The sequence below is a fragment of the Pimephales promelas genome, chromosome 8 (assembly GCF_988280905.1).
Source record: "Pimephales promelas chromosome 8, fPimPro1.hap1.1, whole genome shotgun sequence".
Taxonomy (NCBI): domain Eukaryota; kingdom Metazoa; phylum Chordata; class Actinopteri; order Cypriniformes; family Leuciscidae; genus Pimephales; species Pimephales promelas.
This window is the reverse complement of record NC_142776.1, coordinates 8,500,113-8,517,893: the sequence shown is the minus strand read 5'-3', so window position 1 is coordinate 8,517,893 and position 17,781 is coordinate 8,500,113. Positions and strand designations below refer to the sequence as shown.

General features: G+C 39.3%; 2 protein-coding genes across 8 annotated transcripts in view; one reads left to right on the top strand and one right to left on the bottom strand.

Moving 5' to 3' along the window:
- Positions 1-2,946, top strand: part of tanc1a (tetratricopeptide repeat, ankyrin repeat and coiled-coil containing 1a) — an 87,365-nt gene extending 84,419 nt beyond the window's left edge. For all 5 annotated transcript variants that reach the window (XM_039689411.2, XM_039689409.2, XM_039689410.2 and 2 more), the window contains one exon: positions 1,016-2,946. In XM_039689411.2, the coding sequence (XP_039545345.2) occupies positions 1,016-2,186 (1,171 nt within the window). In that variant the 3' untranslated portion in view covers positions 2,187-2,946. The remainder of the gene's footprint in view (positions 1-1,015) is intronic.
- A 1,247-nt stretch (positions 2,947-4,193) lies between these two features.
- wdsub1 (WD repeat, sterile alpha motif and U-box domain containing 1) lies at positions 4,194-17,251 on the bottom strand. 3 transcript variants are annotated; one of them, XM_039689324.2, is made up of 13 exons: positions 17,199-17,251; positions 16,483-16,903; positions 16,054-16,241; positions 15,332-15,421; positions 15,143-15,236; positions 13,661-13,694; positions 13,500-13,540; positions 13,315-13,421; positions 12,531-12,545; positions 10,524-10,553; positions 8,168-8,347; positions 5,490-5,624; positions 4,194-5,407 (listed from the first exon to the last, which is right to left on the bottom strand). In XM_039689324.2, the coding sequence occupies exons 2-13, from the start codon at positions 16,878-16,880 to the stop codon at positions 5,256-5,258; spliced, it is 1,464 nt and encodes a 487-aa protein (XP_039545258.1). In that variant the 5' UTR covers positions 16,881-16,903; positions 17,199-17,251; the 3' UTR covers positions 4,194-5,255. The 3 variants fall into 3 exon arrangements, with proteins under 3 accessions (XP_039545258.1, XP_039545260.1, XP_039545261.1); XM_039689326.2 differs by lacking the exon at positions 17,199-17,251 and adding an exon at positions 17,024-17,174; XM_039689327.2 differs by lacking the exon at positions 12,531-12,545.
- Positions 17,252-17,781: the final 530 nt, after the last annotated feature.

The window sequence follows — 17,781 nt, the reverse complement described above, 5'->3', positions numbered from 1 at the left end:
AATGCTAACTTCCAAATCAGCTTTAAATGATAACCAGTCACTTTAAAGTTGCTGCCTGTAATAAGAGTCTTAGTCATTTATAAGGTCCATTGTGGTTAAAGATTCTGTTTGTTGAGCAGCGGTTCTCAACTCTGGCCCTCAAGATTCCCTTTCCTGCAGCGTTGAGCTCCAACCTTCATCAAACTCAACTACCTGTAACTTAATAGTTGTCCTGAAGACTTAAGGGGGTACACCGGGGGGACTTATGGGGGTATCCACACACCAGACGAGAAGCGCAGCGCAGTGCCGCGCCACGTCTAGTACAACTCCAGGTATCGCACACCGAGCGCGCAAGCTCAATTTTGAATCCACTCCTGGTAGAAGAGCTGCATGATGTGCGAGTTTTAACTTTATTTATTTTGTTTATGTTGATTGAATAATAGCTGATGTTTGAACGTTAATCAAGTAAAAGTGTCTATCACGTTAAGTCTGTTATTTTGTTGTAAAGTTATCCGTTGTCTAGGCAACTGTCACAAAATACAATAGTATTTATTTAGCTAGCGTTTAGCTAACCCGAGTGAAAAAACAGGGTGAAGCCATGTAGGCTACATTAATGACGATTTGAGACAAATAAATGTGAATTTAATATAAAACTATGAAAATGGCGCTCTGAAGGGTTTTGAACAAGGCTCTTAGCCGTAGCTGGGCGCTGTGGACAGACGCCGAATGGCGCCGCCGGTGTGTGCACACTCATAGAGAATAATGTGTTCGCATTTTAAAGACATGGCGCTGCGCTTCTCGTCCGGTGTGCGACCCCCTTTAGATTGACCCTGATGAAACTCACCTGAACAAGCTAGAGCAAAACTCGAGGGGACCTCGAGGGCCAGAGTACCCCTGAAATAGACTGCTGCCCATGATAGAAGTAGGCAGTGAGGAAGCTCACAGGGTTTACAGAGAGAAAGCATACAGTGGATCTAAACCATATAGTGCACATAATAATGATTAAATATTTACCAATTCCTTTCCACTCTCTCAGGCAGTTTGCAGCTGCGCTGGCTGATCTTCATGAAGCGGCACGTCTGTGTCCCAGCAACCGAGAGATCCGACGTCTGCTGGCTCGCGTGGAGGAAGAGTCCCAACACCTGCAGCGACAGGGTTCTAAACACCCTACCTCTCACGCCAACCCCTCACACCACGAGGAAGACGATGACGAGGAAGATGACGAAGATGACCAAGACATTGAGAGTTCGGAGAAAAGCCCAGACAGCCTGAGCATAAACATGTTGCAGGCAGATGAAGAGGAGGAGCGGCGTGAACAAGAATCCTCTAGGCAGGAGAAGAGGAAGGAGAGCTGGCATCAGAGCCGCACCTTGCCCGATTCTCTAGGCCTGGCGATATCGGGTGCCCAGTCTGCCGTCTCAGCAGCTGCCCCGGGGCGGGCCGCCCACAGGCGCCTTCCGTCCAGACAGGCTCAAAGCATGAAAAACCGCGAGTACAGCAGCTCGCTACACATCGAGGGCAGGCCGCCCCAGAGTGCCGGGTCGAGCCCCATGCCGAGCCGCCACCGACCCACCTCACTCCGAGCAGGGCCCTGCATTGACATAAGCGGCGCTGAGAGGGGTGGTACCAGAGAGGGCGCCATTCAGTTTGGACACGCTGAGAAGGCCGAAGCCAGCGTTGAGCCAAGGGGGGAATTTTGCAGGAGCAGCAGCGTGAGAGTGTCCAGCTCCTCCAGCGGAAACCTGACTGATACCAGCCGCGTACGCAATTCTGTGGCGAGCGCTCCCGACAGCGGCACGAGGCAATCGGAGCATAAGCCACGCCCCTTTATGGGTGTCATTGACAAGACTGCACGTTTCCAGCAGCAGCTGCAGCTGCAAGGTCACCATGGCAACCTGGTGTCCAGTTACGGCTGGCAGGGACTTGTGCCAGAAGGCCTCGTAGGTCACAACGTAAGTGTTATGAACACGCACTCGCAAGGACTGACTAGTGACCTCCAATACGCTAAAATGAACACGTATCAGGAGCCCGTCCATAACAGCACTCATACGCCCGAGTTTCATCCTGGACACGGATACAAGGACTGTAACCCCCTCCAGCAGCACTACAACGACACCAAGCTCAAGCAGGCCAGCCTGGCCCGGGACAACCCCATCCTGATCAGCTCCATCAAACCGAAACGCTCCTTTATCGAGTCCAACGTGTAGCTAAAAACTAGAGCACAAATTATTTACAATCTTACGACTTTAATATAGGGGGCTCGGTTTTCATCAACAAACTCAACGTCGTTTGAGTCGGGTTTTGAAGACTAAATTCAAAGTATTTTTGTGAGTGCTCCAGGTAAGCGCACACGAGTTAAAGATTGCCTTGCATTTCCGTTTACAAGTACAGCTTCAGAGGTATTTAAGCACATGTTTGAATGCGCAGCGCTGCGTCCGCACATTAAAAGAGAACAGAGCTATAATGCAGAATGCAGATGATGTGTAAATGTATTAAGATACCTGACTTTAGACTTCAGTAAGGACATAGGACGTCTACCCAGATGAAACACTCGATCGTGGACCAGTACTATGTGTATTCAAAAGCATTTCACGTTTGAATGGTGATGAGTCTGTTTGTGTGAGTATTTCTTTTGGGAAATCTGTTGTATTGCTTCATAACTTACTCACTGTTTTGACTGATTTATTTATGGCTTGGTTGCCTGATTAAAACAATATTATATTTTATATATTAGTTATTTTTGCACAGCTAAATATTATGAAATACAACTATGATTGTGAGATTGACATGAACTGTATAAAGGACACCAGGTTTACATGCATGTTATGGTGAACCATATTCAGGTGTCTATGAGGACAGATGTTATTTCATATGTACATTATTTGCAATTAATTTTATGTATAGGGCTGTTATGAATTGTATTTGAATATTTCAGCATCATATACAATAAACCCCAGTTTAAGACTTCGGTTATTTTAGTGCATTATATTTCTCTCTTGTTTTAAGGCCTGGACAACATGAAACGCATGAAATCGGATTTTTTTTTTTTTTTTCAAATCGCAATTCTAATCAGGTTTTTACATATGTGTCTCAGTCTGGACACTTTGGCTGCTCAAATCGGATCTTTTGCATCAATCTAAATGTGAAACAAGATAACGCCAAACCTGGTGACGGAAATACCATACATATTGATACGGTATTCACCAGGTGGGTGCTTCTCAAACAGGAGGTTGTGTGCTTCATAGTCCAGTCCTTCTGAGGCTTGTAAGCTTGAGTCCTCAGCATTAAAAGTCACAATGAGACGGTCTAGTTAAGTCTATGCCACACGTTTCGTCACGTCACGAAAATAGTTCAACTTAATGTTGGAAGGCACTTAATATAAAAATTTGTAATGCGATACAGTGAATGACAGCCGTCTTACATTATTAGCAGTTTCATGTCTGAAAACATTCTTAAATTTCATAATAAACTCGTTTTCCATCAGTTTATTTTCTTGAATTTAAATGTGTGCAAAGGATTGTGGGTGATTTAAGGCCGCGAAGGATACATTTGATTAGTTCCACTTTGGCCAACTTAGGAGTTCTGCACCGTGACTCGACAGGGCGCTTATTTGGAGAGTGAGATGATGCACCTTTATATTTCCTGCATCTGTTTTGAAAGCATTGTTACCTCAAGCTCATTGGCTGCCGCCTCTGTGGTAGTATGGATGGCATATAGTCTATTATTATAGTATATTATTGTGCTTTCCTAGCGGAGACAATGGGAGAATCAGTAGGTACCTCAACGTCCGTAGAATCTGAAAAGGTCTAAAGACAGATGTAAAAAATGAGCATAAAAATATACACCATACACAAAAAGGTGGAAAGATTTGATGATGGAGAAAAACCTTAGTAATGATGCTTACTGCTTATTTGTTGGGCAAAGGTAAGGGAATTAATTAGTGTAAACTGTTCTGTGCTCTCTAACCTCAGACGATCGTGTTGATCCATGTTGATAAATGACAGTGCAGTAGAAAAAAAAAAGTGACGTTACAGACCCGTTTACACCAAGAATGAGAACTATAAAGATAACTAAGGGTCCACACCAGCGGGCGATATCATTCTGTTTATTCTTTTCTTTAATACTTAGGTTAGATATTTGTTTGAAACTCCAGTGATTCATGCATCCTAAGCAAGCATCATTAATCAATATTAAAATGAATCTCAAGCCAAAAGTGTTGTTCAACAGGTTGATTTTACTGCTGCATGATCATCAAATGGGTCTCTTAACAGTGCTCTTATATACAGTAATATACATATGGTTACATCGTAAAGCCATGAAATCCAGTCACTGAACGGGTTACAAGTATCCACTAATAAATCCATAGCCTACCTGATTTTAAGTATGTGGACTATTTAATACAAGCAACATTATAGACTTTAAATGATTAATAGCATCAAGACTAAATCAGCTGGAGAATTTCACCTGTATTCAAACATGAGTCATGATGGGAGATACAGAACGGCCGCAGGAGGAATCATGATTATGTGCTATAATTACGCCAGCAATCTGTGCGCTACTGCGCAGAAAGGGGATGATAAACATTTATTATGATGTTTAAGGCCACTCAACACTGCTGTGTTATGATGGAGAATCATTTAAACCACTTACTCTTCAATCAGCACGTGACAACTACCATCACTTTACTGATGGATGACGGCATGAATCTCCCATCATTGCCTAGTCTATCCTGAAAAATTAGTTTTTTAATGCTATTTGACATTTATGGGAAAGTTTATGTCAGATTTTGTTGCTGATTTTAAATATGTTATGTAATTGTGAGTTCGCCAAGCAGTTTTTGAGATTTCAGGATTCCCCTATTCAAATAGATAGTATTTGGTTTTGCATGCCTGAAATAGCTCCCCAGAGGCACTGCAAATATGGCCGCCGAGTAGACGCACTTTCCTTGAAAGGGACTTTTGTGTAAATAAACAATGGTTATACTAGCTTAATGCTAATTCTAGTACTCATCTGAACCTGGTGTGGTGACAAAATCAGGTCTCTGTTACGACCCCAAGCGAATCAAATTACTTTTAATAGGTACTCTGATTACAATTCATACAAAATAATGTTATGATAAAGCTGTTTGAACTACATTATAATGACTATTTATGTCTGTATTAGTTAGCTTGTGTATCAGCATAGCATACAAAAACCTGGTACTTGCACTTAACCTACATGTATTCACAGTGAAGTCTTACTCGCCTGACTTGATCTAGGATCAGTATTATCAGAGCTCACTGACAAGTGGTCCATCGGAAAATGGCCATTTTCAGAGTGCGGTTGGGTGTCAGCAGGGTGGTCTGCAGGGGCAGGTTGGTCATAGGACTGGTACGGCTCTTTGTGCTGATCCAGCTCTCGATGGCCTCCCGTTCATATGAGTAGCCATCTGCAGGCAGAAAACAACCACGAAACGCTTAAACTCAAAACTAATTGTCCATCAAGCAGGTCAACACCTCTCAGACGCTCACCAGCAGCGATCACTGGGTCCTTCATGATCTCGCGTGTGATTGGACAGAGGTACTCGTCGGGGGTGCCGTTAGAGACGGGTGCCATCTTCAAATCCTCGATCTTCTTCATGATTTTACTCCGCAGGCCCAGAGACTCTGAGAGAGCACAAGAACACTTCAAAACACATCCAATCACAGATAAGTGTGACGCTCAGTTCAATGAAAACACTATCAACAGCAAAATAAACCTGCAGCAGTCAGGTCTTGTCTCGTGAAGCTTTGCAAACTCTGCTGTGTGCGTTCATGTGTTTTGAAGGAGATGTGGCTTTGGAGACGCTCTGAAGGGAGGGTGGGCTCTCATGCTTTCAAAGATAACTTGCTATTGCTAGCCGCTCCAGAAAAAATGAAAAAAAAAAAAAATCACCTACCCTACCTTTAAGCAATTTCAACTCTCTCTTTAATAAGTTATACGAGATTCAACTTGATTTTAAGTCAGTTTTAATATAATTTAAGTTGAAAACAACTAATGCCATTATACTTAAAGAGATAGTTCGGCCAAAAATGATTTATTTAACCCATGCATTACTCACTCCAAGCCGTTCGTCAATCTTGTTTCAGACGAACACATTTTCAGTTATTTTAGAAAATGTCTTTGACCCTTCAATGGATATAATGTGAAGAAATGGGGTCCAGCTCCGCCTCCTTCAAGTCTCAAAAATGTGCATATATCCTTCACAAAAGTAATCCATCCGGCTCCAGTGGGATAAACGAAGGCCTTCTGAGGGTAATCCGTGCGGTATTGTCGGAAAAATATACATATTTAAAACTTTATAAATGACAATATCTGACTTCCGGCCATAGACATATACACTAGACCTCACCTTGGATACGGCAGTTCATTAGAACGAATGCGTCAATAGAGCCGCCATCTTGGAACAGGGGAGCCCCTCCACTTTAATGCATCAGCGTCAATGTAGTAGACACAGGTCTAACGCAAATAAAATCACCATAAATCATCATGAATGCGATTTTTCTTGTTTTTTTTTTTTGGTTTGTTCCAACGGTCAGACATGTATTTATCATTGATTCCAGAAAGAAAAAAAAATAATAATTTTTTTTTTTTAAAAACATTCTTCCTAGTTCAGATTTCATCCGTGAACTTCATACGCTGCACAAAAGTCCGCCACCATCAATGAATTCGAAGTAAAGGCAGAGATAGCAGCGTTACCTAGCTACTTCCTATGACAAGACCCCTGTTCCAAGATGGCGGCGGTTTTGACGCATGCTTAGAACCCCCAGGTGAGGTCTAGTGTATATGTCTATGACTTCCGGCAACGATCGACGCACGTTCACGGGTGATGGAAGTCGGCAAGAAACGTCGCGACGTCACGACGGTTCCTACGCTAAGCACGCCGACTTCCATGACCCGTGAACGTGCGTCGATCGTTGCCGGAAGTCAGATATTTTCATTTATAAAGATTTAAATATGTATATTTTTACGACAATACCGCACGGATTACCCTCAGAAGGCCTTCGTTTATCCCACTGGAGCCGGATGGATTACTTTTGTGAAGGACGTGCACATTTTGGGGACTTGAAGGAGCTGGTCCCCATTTCTTCACATTATATCCACTGAAGGGTCAAAGACATTTTCTAAAATAACTGAAAATTTGACCGTCTGAAACAAGATTGACATATGCATCTCGAACGGCTTGAGGGTGAGTAATTTGACCGTCTGAAACAAGATTGACGTATGCATCTCGAACAGCTTGAGGGTGAGTAATGCATGGGTTAAATATCATTTTTGGCCGAACTATCGCTTTAATTTGAAGCAGCAACAGAACCTAAGTTGAAATAAGTGACATTTTTTACAGTGTAGTTTTTATAGGTTGTCCTTTTGAAACTTTGAACTTGAAACTGCTGCGATTCATTTTTTCTTTTCTTGGTAATTTGGCGAGCTGTTTTCACTCTACCCTATTTTATGAAGGCTCACCCCTTGAACATTTCTGGCACTTTGCCTTCTCAATTCAGCAGCCCACCACACGCCACGGTCAAAACTATCTGCATCTGACTATAGTGGTAACTGGACTGACTCATGTCCATTTCTGCTAATGTACTGCCTTCACAGTGGGCCTCAAAGTAATCAAGTCTGTTCAAACGTCAGGCTAAATGAAATGGGGTGATTTTACGGTCAAAGCAAGCTGGACATCGATTTATTTATTTATTTATTTTAACTTTTTTCAGAAGTGCACAATTAGGATGGGATTTCTCATGTAACTAGCTGCTGGTTTTAGGGCCAAAGTGGAACTAATCAGCTTTAATGCTCACACACTCTTTTCTGGACACACACAACACAGTCAAGTACTTTACATAACTCAACAAATCTCATGTTTACATTCCCCACAATCTCTAGGATTAGCTCTTATGTTGGCCACTTTTTGCATGATTTTCCCTAAAAAAAAAAAACATGACCCAATCAAGATTTCCTGTTAGGTAATATATAAGGGACATGGTGAAATCCACATTATTTTTATATAACTCCTCATGACATCAGCTGAGGTAACACACTTAAAGGTCATTCCTGCAGTATTATTGATGTAAAGTCCTAAATTGAGTACATGCATAAAGTAGACATCCAGAGTCTAAAGCAAGGTCTGACACGAATACCAATATTGAGTAATGCGTGCTTGTCATTTTACCAATGTGCAGCTCAGAGCTGAGGGTTTCCTTGGTGAGAGAGAGCAGCTCCTCTCCATCGATGTTATTGGATTTAAACACGTCAATCACTGCCTCCAGCCCCTCCTCACGTAACCATGCCAACACATCTTCCTCAGACCACTCGCTCACCATCAGTCTGGAGTGTCCACGTGACTTCTTTCCTGAGCGACAGCAACAGGACACGTGTTACCAAGGTATGGGTCAATGACATGATTGCATACTATTATCTACTAATTTACTAAAAAGTGCAATTCATGTCAGAGCAAAAGCCTTGTGGGAAGCAGTGTGACATATAATGCAGCTGCGCCTCCGGGTACTACAGTTTGATCCCAGACTTCCAGACCCTGACCCCAATGTTTCCTGACTCATTTACGCTGTCCTGTCTAATAGAAGGCCAAAAATAAAACTTTAAAAAATGAATGAAATTCTACGGAGCCCCCCTAGTCCCACTTTGGCAAAAAAAAAAATCATTATAACTATCTTGTGGCCTCAAGATACTAACTTGTGGCCTCAAGATAGTAACTCGTGGCCTCAAGATACTAACTCTATCTTGAGGCCACGAGTTAGTATCTTGTGGCCACGAGTTACTATCTTGAGGCCACGAGTTAGTATCTTGAGGCCACGAGTTAGTATCTTGAGGCCACGAGTTACTATCTTGAGGCCACGAGTTACTATCTTGAGGCCACGAGTTATTTATAATTATAGTTTTTGGCCAAAGTGGGACTAGGGGGGCTCCGTAAAATTCAAAAAATAAAGTTAAAGGGATACTCCACTATGTTATTCCCTTAAGGGAATAACTTTAATGTGAAAAAACGGTGGAGTATCCCTTTAAAAAGATACAACCGTCCTGATGATTTAATGGGTAACGCTTCCTTTTACAGTCCAGTTACCCATGTAAATACTATGTACTTATTTTAGTAACTACAATTACTGGGTAATAACTAGTACTAACCCTGAACCTACCCCTGTTCCATGTACTTACCTTATATTAGCCAGTACTTTCTAGGTAAGTACACTATTAATACTGTACTGTAAAAGGAAGCGTTACCATTTAATGATGATGATGTGAAAGATTAAAAGATAAAGATTTAATTAAAATTAATTAATTAATTTTAAATTAAATTAATTAAAAGTTGAATTACTGGGCATAATGTTTTACTATATTTCTTAGAAGAAAAAAAAACAATATTAACAAACCTATCGTAGAGCATATTAATATTTGAACATTTAAAAGAAAATGTTTTTTTAACTGCTCCTTTTTTTAATCATGAACATTATTATATGTGATTAAACGTCTCATCAAAACTAATGCTGAATTAAGCTGAAGATCAAAAGTGAATAGTTAATAAGAATGCAGTCAACTCTTCTCTCACTGCATGTGATGCATAAATCATGAGGTGGAACGTTCTACACCATGTATCCGCTCCGGATGCAGTCAGATCATTCGCAGTACTTCTGAGTTCCTAGCGTGTGTGAGATGTTATTTTGTTATTCATAATGTAGATCTCATCAGATTTCTTTCACACACAAGCAGTTAAACCAGTCGGAGTATGTAAAGCCCACCAGAGCTCACTGTGTGTTTGGACTGAATCTGCAGCTGTGAACCATCACCCCAGAGAAACTTCTGAAGGACGAGAGAGGAATACATCTCATTCTCTTTCCTGTTTGTGTATTCGGTCTGATACTACACCTCTCCTGTGTCTCTGACTCACAATGAGTAATTATTGAACATGGTAGCAGCCAGCAGTGTTAGAACAATAGTGTGAGATTTACATTTTCAACTTTTATTGTGTACTGTTGCTGTTTGAGCTCTGCAACGTTACAAAGCACAACGTTCACTCTATAGGGAGTTATTCTCTATATCAGTAAACTCTCTGAAACCCCTCGATAGTACTTGTGACAATGTTCCTAATTTTAATAATTCCTGCCCAAGACGTGCAAAAAAGGGCAAGGCTCGGTTGAGTTGAGTTATATTGTGTTGAAACTCACGGTTATGGTAAGCGGTGTGACATTTCCGAAACGCTTGAAGCAGATGACCAATCACAACACACTATTACAGTCAACCAATCAGAGCACATAGGGCTTTTTTGGTAGGAGGGGCTTCACAGAGAGGAACTAAAGAGGTGCTGCAAAAAAACCTAGTCAGGTAAACCCCAAAAACAAAATCAAGACTGACATAATTTATTATTTGAATGCACTTGCTGTGCATTCAAGGTATACTTTTTCTATCAGTACAAGTGTTGCTAGAGCAAAGTTTTACCACTTTAGCTTAAACACAGGTATAAACACAATAATTCATAAAAAGTATATATATTTTATGATCTAGATTTCTCTTACCTTCATTGCTGGAGACTGAAGCAGCTTCATCTGAAATGAGGAACACAAGTATAACTGAACATTAAAATGGGCTTGACTCCTTGATCATTTCACATCATTTAGTGACAGATTTTAGGTTACAAGCAGCCGCCATGCTTTTAGTACATTATGTCTATTATATTATGTTATACTGGATTAATCTCTTGAGCTTCGTAACAGCAGTAAACACAAGCTTTAGCAGTGTATCAGAACAATACAAACACTTCTCAGTTTGTAGTTTTGTTGTCAAGTGTTTCTTTTTTTTTTTGTGTGTGCCCTGGGGCCCGTTTCAATAAGGAGGCTCAACCAACTCTGAGTTAAAGCTTGAACTCTGAGTTGACTTACCCTGAGATGGGAAACTCTGAGTTTTCGGTTACAGAACAGCTGAAATGAGTTAGTTCAATCAACTCTGAGTTGACTGACTCTGAGTTAAGCGCGTGCACCACAACTATAAAAAGCCATTATCAATGGAGCGCAGATATTATAAGTCACCATGGCAACAGCGCCAGACAAAAAGAGGTGTTAGGTGTAATTAATTAACAAGTGATCTAAATATTGTAATTTAATTAAGGGGGTTACTCTTAATTCTTCTGTAATTTAAAATAAAATATGATGCAATTACATTAAAAAAGCTACTGCATAAACTATAGAACAATTCAGTATAAAACAATAGTGCATTTAACATACATTTTTAAAAGTTATATGTTTTATGTAACCTTCTCCCTCTACACACTTTGATCAATTCAAGAATAATTCATGCAATTGTATATTGTTAATCTGAAAGAATTAAAAGTGCCGTTTCTTGTCTCTTCTCTTTGTGTTAATCAAGTAGTTGATATAGGATTTAGTAATATGTAGACCAATACTTTCTAGAGATAGTAAGTATTACATTAATCTAACTACACTGTTTAAGATGTCATTTGTGGTTAATAATTCATAACTATTTTACAGTAACTTACTGTTATAATATCAGAGGTGAAACTGGAAGAATGTTATTCAACCTAAAGTAGGCTACTATTACTTTGATACATGTTTACTTAAGTAAAAAATACCAGTCTAAAAATCTAAAAAGTAAAAAGTAGTTAATTTAAAACAGTAAAAGTTGCTGAGTAACTTGTTTAACAGTGGGGGTGGGGTGCGGGACTCCCCCATGTGGGGTATGAGAGTTTCACAGTATAAGAAGAACCGTCTCAGAAAATATCACGGTTTATGGTATTAAACAATTATTAAATATATAAACAGCATTATTAAATTACGGTTATTATTAATATCATCAGTTAAAATGAAAATGAGTTAAATAAATTAAACATTTGTTCAATAAAACATATGTAATCAACTAACTTCAATAATTGATTATGAATAAGATTAACGTCTTATTTTTATCATTAATAACTTATTAAATTATGTTTGAAAAACAATTGAGTTCTATTAAATGTTTTTTATTCCAATTTTTTTAATGATTTAATAGAAATATATTATAAAAAATGGTGGTAATCAAATAAAAGTCTAGCAAACGTTTTAATCCTTTTACTTTTTGGCAAATTGCTGCAAAACAGATTTAGTCAATTAAAACATGGACAAACAATATACAGTATATTCCTTAAAGAATGTGTAAATACATTTTATTGTTAGTGTTTAAACAGCACTTCCTCTTTAAAAAAGGGGAGGAGACCGCAAGAAACTCTGAGTTTACTGAAGAAAACCTGCTCCCGACCAGGTTAGGTTCACAGAGTAAGTTACCATGGTAACTGACTCTGAGTATAAGTTACCTCTCTTTCAGAAACGGGCTTGACTTACTCTGCTTTCTCGGGTTTGATATACCCACCTTTCTGAAACGGAAAACCCAGAGTTTCCCTCATTTCAGGGTTAACATACTCAGAGTTTTCACTTAACCTCCTTTCTGAAACGGGCCCCTGAAAGCCAGAATGTGCAACACTGTCTGCTAGTTACAGACTAAACAAACAACGAAAACTGATAACACACACTCACCAGGAAAAGATTTGCCTTCAGTTTTCACGAATCACACGGGGAAATGACGAGACAAAAAAGCAAATAATCATTTTATTCGTTCTTAAAAGAAATATCTTTGTAATTTCCACTCTGTGTATGGATCACTCCTACTCTGCAGTATTTTCATACCACCATTATTTCTTTCAATATAATGTATAAAATATGTAACAGGAAGCCACTCTAAAATAAAAATGGTCATCATTTACTTGCCATCCCAAAAGTGTATGACTTTCTTTATTTTGGCAAACACAAAAGAAGATATTTTGAAGAAATTGGTGAAATTGGGTTTTCACTGACTTCCAATGCATGGACAACATTTTTTTTTTTAATTGTTAGTATATCAACATATTAAGAGCTGCACGATTCTGAATTAATTGAGAATCAATTTTGTGTTTAAAATACAGACCACAATTCTCATATGATTCGGTATGGATAACTAAACAAAATAATAAGGTGTTCATTGCTGCAATCTATTTAAAAATATTGAATTAATTTGAATGAATTGTTTGTTTAAAATATAGGTTGAAATGAATGATTCAATAACTCACTCACAAAGACTTCACTTGTTTCATTACAGGATGAATCAGCGTTTTTGAATGAATCTTATGAATGAATGATCAGAACAGTCTCCACCTACTGGCGTAACGATGTAATTGATACAAGCATCAAGCTGGCATAGAAATACTTCCATAAACGAAAGCATTTGGAGATGGGTTACAGAGTGTATAAAGGACCGACCCGTATTCATTGTAAATGAACCCACCCTGAGCACTGCTGCCATCCTCCACCTTCCAGATATTAACGCTTTTGTCCATGGAGCCGGTGGCGATGAGAGGTGCCGTGGGGGAAAAGGCGCAGGCCGTCACATACCTGCCCAACAGTAAGAGACCAGGGTTTATCAACTTGAACTGAGAGTTCAGACCTCAGAAATCATGACTCAGAACTCACCTGTCATGCTGGTTAAGTGTGTAAAGTAAGACGCCTTGGTTCTGCAAAGTAGAACTCATTGTTATAAATGTTATGTTATAGACATCCAAGTGGGCTGAGCTGTCAGTCATCTTTTATATTTATTGGTTGGACAGAAAATGATGAATATGAATGAGACTCACAGCTTGATACACAGTCACGGTCTTATCCACCGATCTGTGGGAAAAGAGAAAATGACATTTAAAAGGCATGAGTCAGACGAGCTCTCCGTGGCCTTTATGTGCAGTAAAACTGAGCTTGTCTGCCTGCTGACACATAGTGGATGAAAAATCCATTTCATCAGAGATTATTAGCAAAACAGACTTCAAGACCAGCGCTCATCTATCTTGGTGCTCTTCTCTTTGCTGGTGTCTGTGATTACACAGCACCATCCAGTGGAAAACAATGGAACTGCAAGGCAGGATCTATATATATTTACATTTTCTGCATTAATGAATTTGTCAGATACTTATATCATCAAAAGCACATATACATTATTATAAATTTATGCAAATTCGTTCATGCAGATTTGTTGATCTCTTCAATGCAATGTCCAATCAGAGGTATTTAAGTCACAATCCATTGACCGCATACAGGGTGCAAGAAAGTGAATCATTATGCAGTGTGTAGACAACTTTATTGATTTAATGTAATGTTGTGAGATGGCGAAGTGAGATGAGTGACAGCTTTTCAATGATTGTAAAGTGAGCGCTCTTTCGAGGCGGTCTAACAGTATTGTTTTTCATGCTGATAAGAGGACCGATGGCCAATACATGCTGCAAAGTTTTGGAAGTGACATCTACATATAAATGCAGGATTCACTCTCGCGATTGACAATTGACAAAATGATAACTAGTCTGGGACAAAAAATATGGCATGCCTTGATACTCGCAATGTTAATGCAGATTACTAGAAAAATATTTATATCAATATATATTTTTTTATTCTGTTCCAATTATTTGTTTAAGTTTTGACTAAAATGTCTAACTGTACATTGCTATATTTGTTATGGTGGAGCCGTTGCTACACGTTACATCTGAACTTTACTGGAGAACCCGTGATCTCACAGTAAAAATCGAAGTATAAATCTCGATTCTCTAGGGAATCACCCGAGGAGATCACACCAAACAGAGCAAAAAGAGAACTCGTAATAAAACAAGAATCAACATTGGCTTGGCTTTTCGGAGATGGTGAGAACTGAGAGATTTGAAATGTTGTAAAAGCAAAGCGAAGATGAAGAATTTTTTTTATTTTATTTTTTTAAGGAAGTACCATGTCTATTAATCGGTATAGCTACAGTAACGTCTTCAGCTAGTCAGCTTGAGATCCTTTCCATCTAAACTGGTAATATCATTTAAGCCAAGTAGTGTTTTATGAACAGTAAACCGTAATTATCCACACAACCAAAACAATGTTCTTCTGCAAAATGCATGCAGTTTTGTTTTTTAACCACTAGAGGACCGAAAGTTACATAGTGTACCTTTAAATTAAAGGTGATGTTAATTTCTCTTTGTTAATAAAAGGATTTTTGTATTGAAGTAAAAATTAGCCCTAAAGTGTGTGTGTGTGTGTGTGTGTGTGTGTGTGTGTGTGTGTGTGTGTGTGTGTGTGTGTGTGTTACTGACCCTGACACCAACATCTGTCCATCAGCAGAGTAAGCACAGGACAGAACCGGAGCGGACTGACCCGTCAGAGTGTGAGCGAGCTGCATCTTAATGCCTGTGGATCAACATGCATCATTAATCACACACACATTCACTAAATACACAGACAGAGAAGGAAGATAAAGGCAGGTACTGTATCAGATGTGCTACCTGCAGCAGACAAAAGAGAAACAATCCATATCTTCAACAGACTGTCCTGTCCACATGAGGCCAGATGAAACTGAACACAGCCATCTGTGCCTGGGAAAGACAGACAGGGAGGATTCATCATTTACTTTTATTAACAAGTCATTCATCTTCAGAACATCAAAAGAAATATTAGGAAAGCTATTTTGTAACTATTTTGCAGATTGGCAAAGCTACAAGATAGTAAAAACGTGTAGTAATCAAGTTACCCTTTTGAAAAAGTCGTTACTATCGTTTAAAAGTTTGGCCTTGGTGAGAAATTTGTTTAAATGTTATTGAAAGAAGTCTCTTATGCTCACCAAGGCCACATTTATTAGGTCAAAAATACAGTAAAACAGTGATATTGTGAAATATTATTGCAATTTAAAATGACTGTTTTCTATTTTAACACATTTTGAAATGTAATGTGATCAAAACTCTTTTCAGTACCATTACTCCAGTCTAGTATGTTGATTTGCTGCTTTGAAACATTGAAAACAGTTTTCTATCAATGTGGAAATTGTGAGTGGGACTGAAATAATTGGTGAATTCTACATTTCAATAAACTAAACTGTACGGTTCACTGTAAAAATCTGACTATGAATCTATATTTAGTAGAGTGCGTCTGATTATTTCTTAAGCTCGCTCAGATACAGCAATATACTATTGGATAACTTGTCGGAATAATTCAAATCGAGGAGTCCTACCCTTCATTATCTGAGGAGCAAACTGACAGCAGGAGACCCCGAGGTCATGGGCGTTCTTCTCCGCATGGAGAGGGTTCATATCCAGGTCCCACAGTCGCAGGTCACCATATGTGGAGCCGGTGACGAACAGCTGACCGCAGGGAGTGAAAGAGCAGGCCACTATACTGGTGTCAGTCACAGCACCAGTCCTAAACATCACCATGCACAAGTGTCAATCAAACAGTTTGGTCTGGGGCAGTGCAAAATAAATATATTGTCTGATACCATCATAAAAAAAGATAGGGTTCATTTACTAAACACAGTGGACATTGGATAGAACAGTAATGGAAAGTTACCAGTTATACTAATTGCATAAAATAGTACTTTACAGTAATTTTTTTTTTTTTTTTTTTTTACCACAGACAGAGATACAAAACATAAGTGATGTACCTGCGCAGTGTCCTGGAAGTAAAATCCCACAGTGCGATGCTCCCATCGGACCCTCCAGACACCAGGTAAGATGAATCTGGAGAGAAGGCGCACACCCTCACCGGACTCCGGCCCGGATGCTCCAGGATGGCCTCGATCTCTCCGGTGTCCATCGACCACACCACGGTGGTGGCATCGGTGGAACAGGAAGCCAGGTATTGACCGCAGGCGCTGAAGCAGCAGCAGTGGACCCCGTAGCCGTGGCCGGTCAGCGGGGAGAAGGGCAGCTCGCTGAAGTCTCGGCTGGAGTAAACACACACGCTTTTGTCCGCGGAGCAAGTGGCCAGCAGAGAGCCGGAGAAAGCACAGCAGTTCACATCATCTCGATGACTTTGTAAGGTGCAGATCAGAGACACCATGTTTATGTATTGTTGGCGTGTCCCTTTAAATACACAACAAGAGGAAGTCAAAACAACATGCTGTAACGTTAACTCACATTAAAGCCTTTCAAACTCTAAAAGCGAGACACGTTTTTAACAAACTTCATTTTTTTCCACTTCACCTTTTTATTCGATTGTTTAAACAGACGGGAAAAAAACGTAATAGCTCTGAAGTCACTCCCAGACGATATCCTTTCTAAAATTATCCATTATCATCTTTAATAATCTAGTGTTACATCTAGTGTTATGTACTTTCATTGCTTATGTTTATGTTATAAGCGGTGTTTGTAGACGTACCTTCTGCGCGCACTTCCTGGTTCTGTCGCGTCACTTTCAAACCACGTGGGTTTTGTTTATTATGGCGCGTTGTTTGTCACTTTATCGGATTGGTTTAAATATATGTACTTTATTTTGTCTGCATAAAAAAAAAAATGTACTTTATTTTTCGTGGAACCCTTTTCACTTTTTAATTCAATACAATGTAAATAACTATGTAATTAACTATGTAATTAACTAAAAAAATAACATTTAATTATTATGACTAATACATAGGCCTAGGCATATTTGTTCTGTTTCTTTGTTCTGTTGAACACATAAGACGATATTTTTGAAGAATATTGGTAACCAAACAGTTGATGGGTCCATTGGTATCCATAGTATGAAAAAAAATTGAAAGTCAATGGGATCCATCAACTGTCTGGTTACCACAATTCTTCTTTTGTGTTCAACAAAACAAAGAAAGTCATACAGGTTTTGTGTAAACCAGGCGCGTCGTTGGGCATTCGGGGCTTCAGCCCCGCATGTTTTTTTTATAGCCCCGGATCTCAAAAAAATATATATTGATCATTATTATTACATTTTAATAATTTTGTATTTATTT

What these genes read in the sequence shown, in the direction of transcription:
- wdsub1 (XM_039689324.2), bottom strand. Translation starts at nt 16,880, where the DNA reads ATGGTGTCTCTGATCTGCACCTTACAAAGTCATCGAGATGATGTGAAC. An exon ending in TTCTCTTTTGTCTGCTGCAG is followed by an intron (nt 15,237 to 15,331) that starts GTAGCACATCTG and finishes GTTGATCCACAG; the next exon opens with GCATTAAGATGCAGCTCGCT. An exon ending in GGACAGATGTTGGTGTCAGG is followed by an intron (nt 13,695 to 15,142) that starts GTCAGTAACACA and finishes CTTTTCCCACAG; the next exon opens with ATCGGTGGATAAGACCGTGA.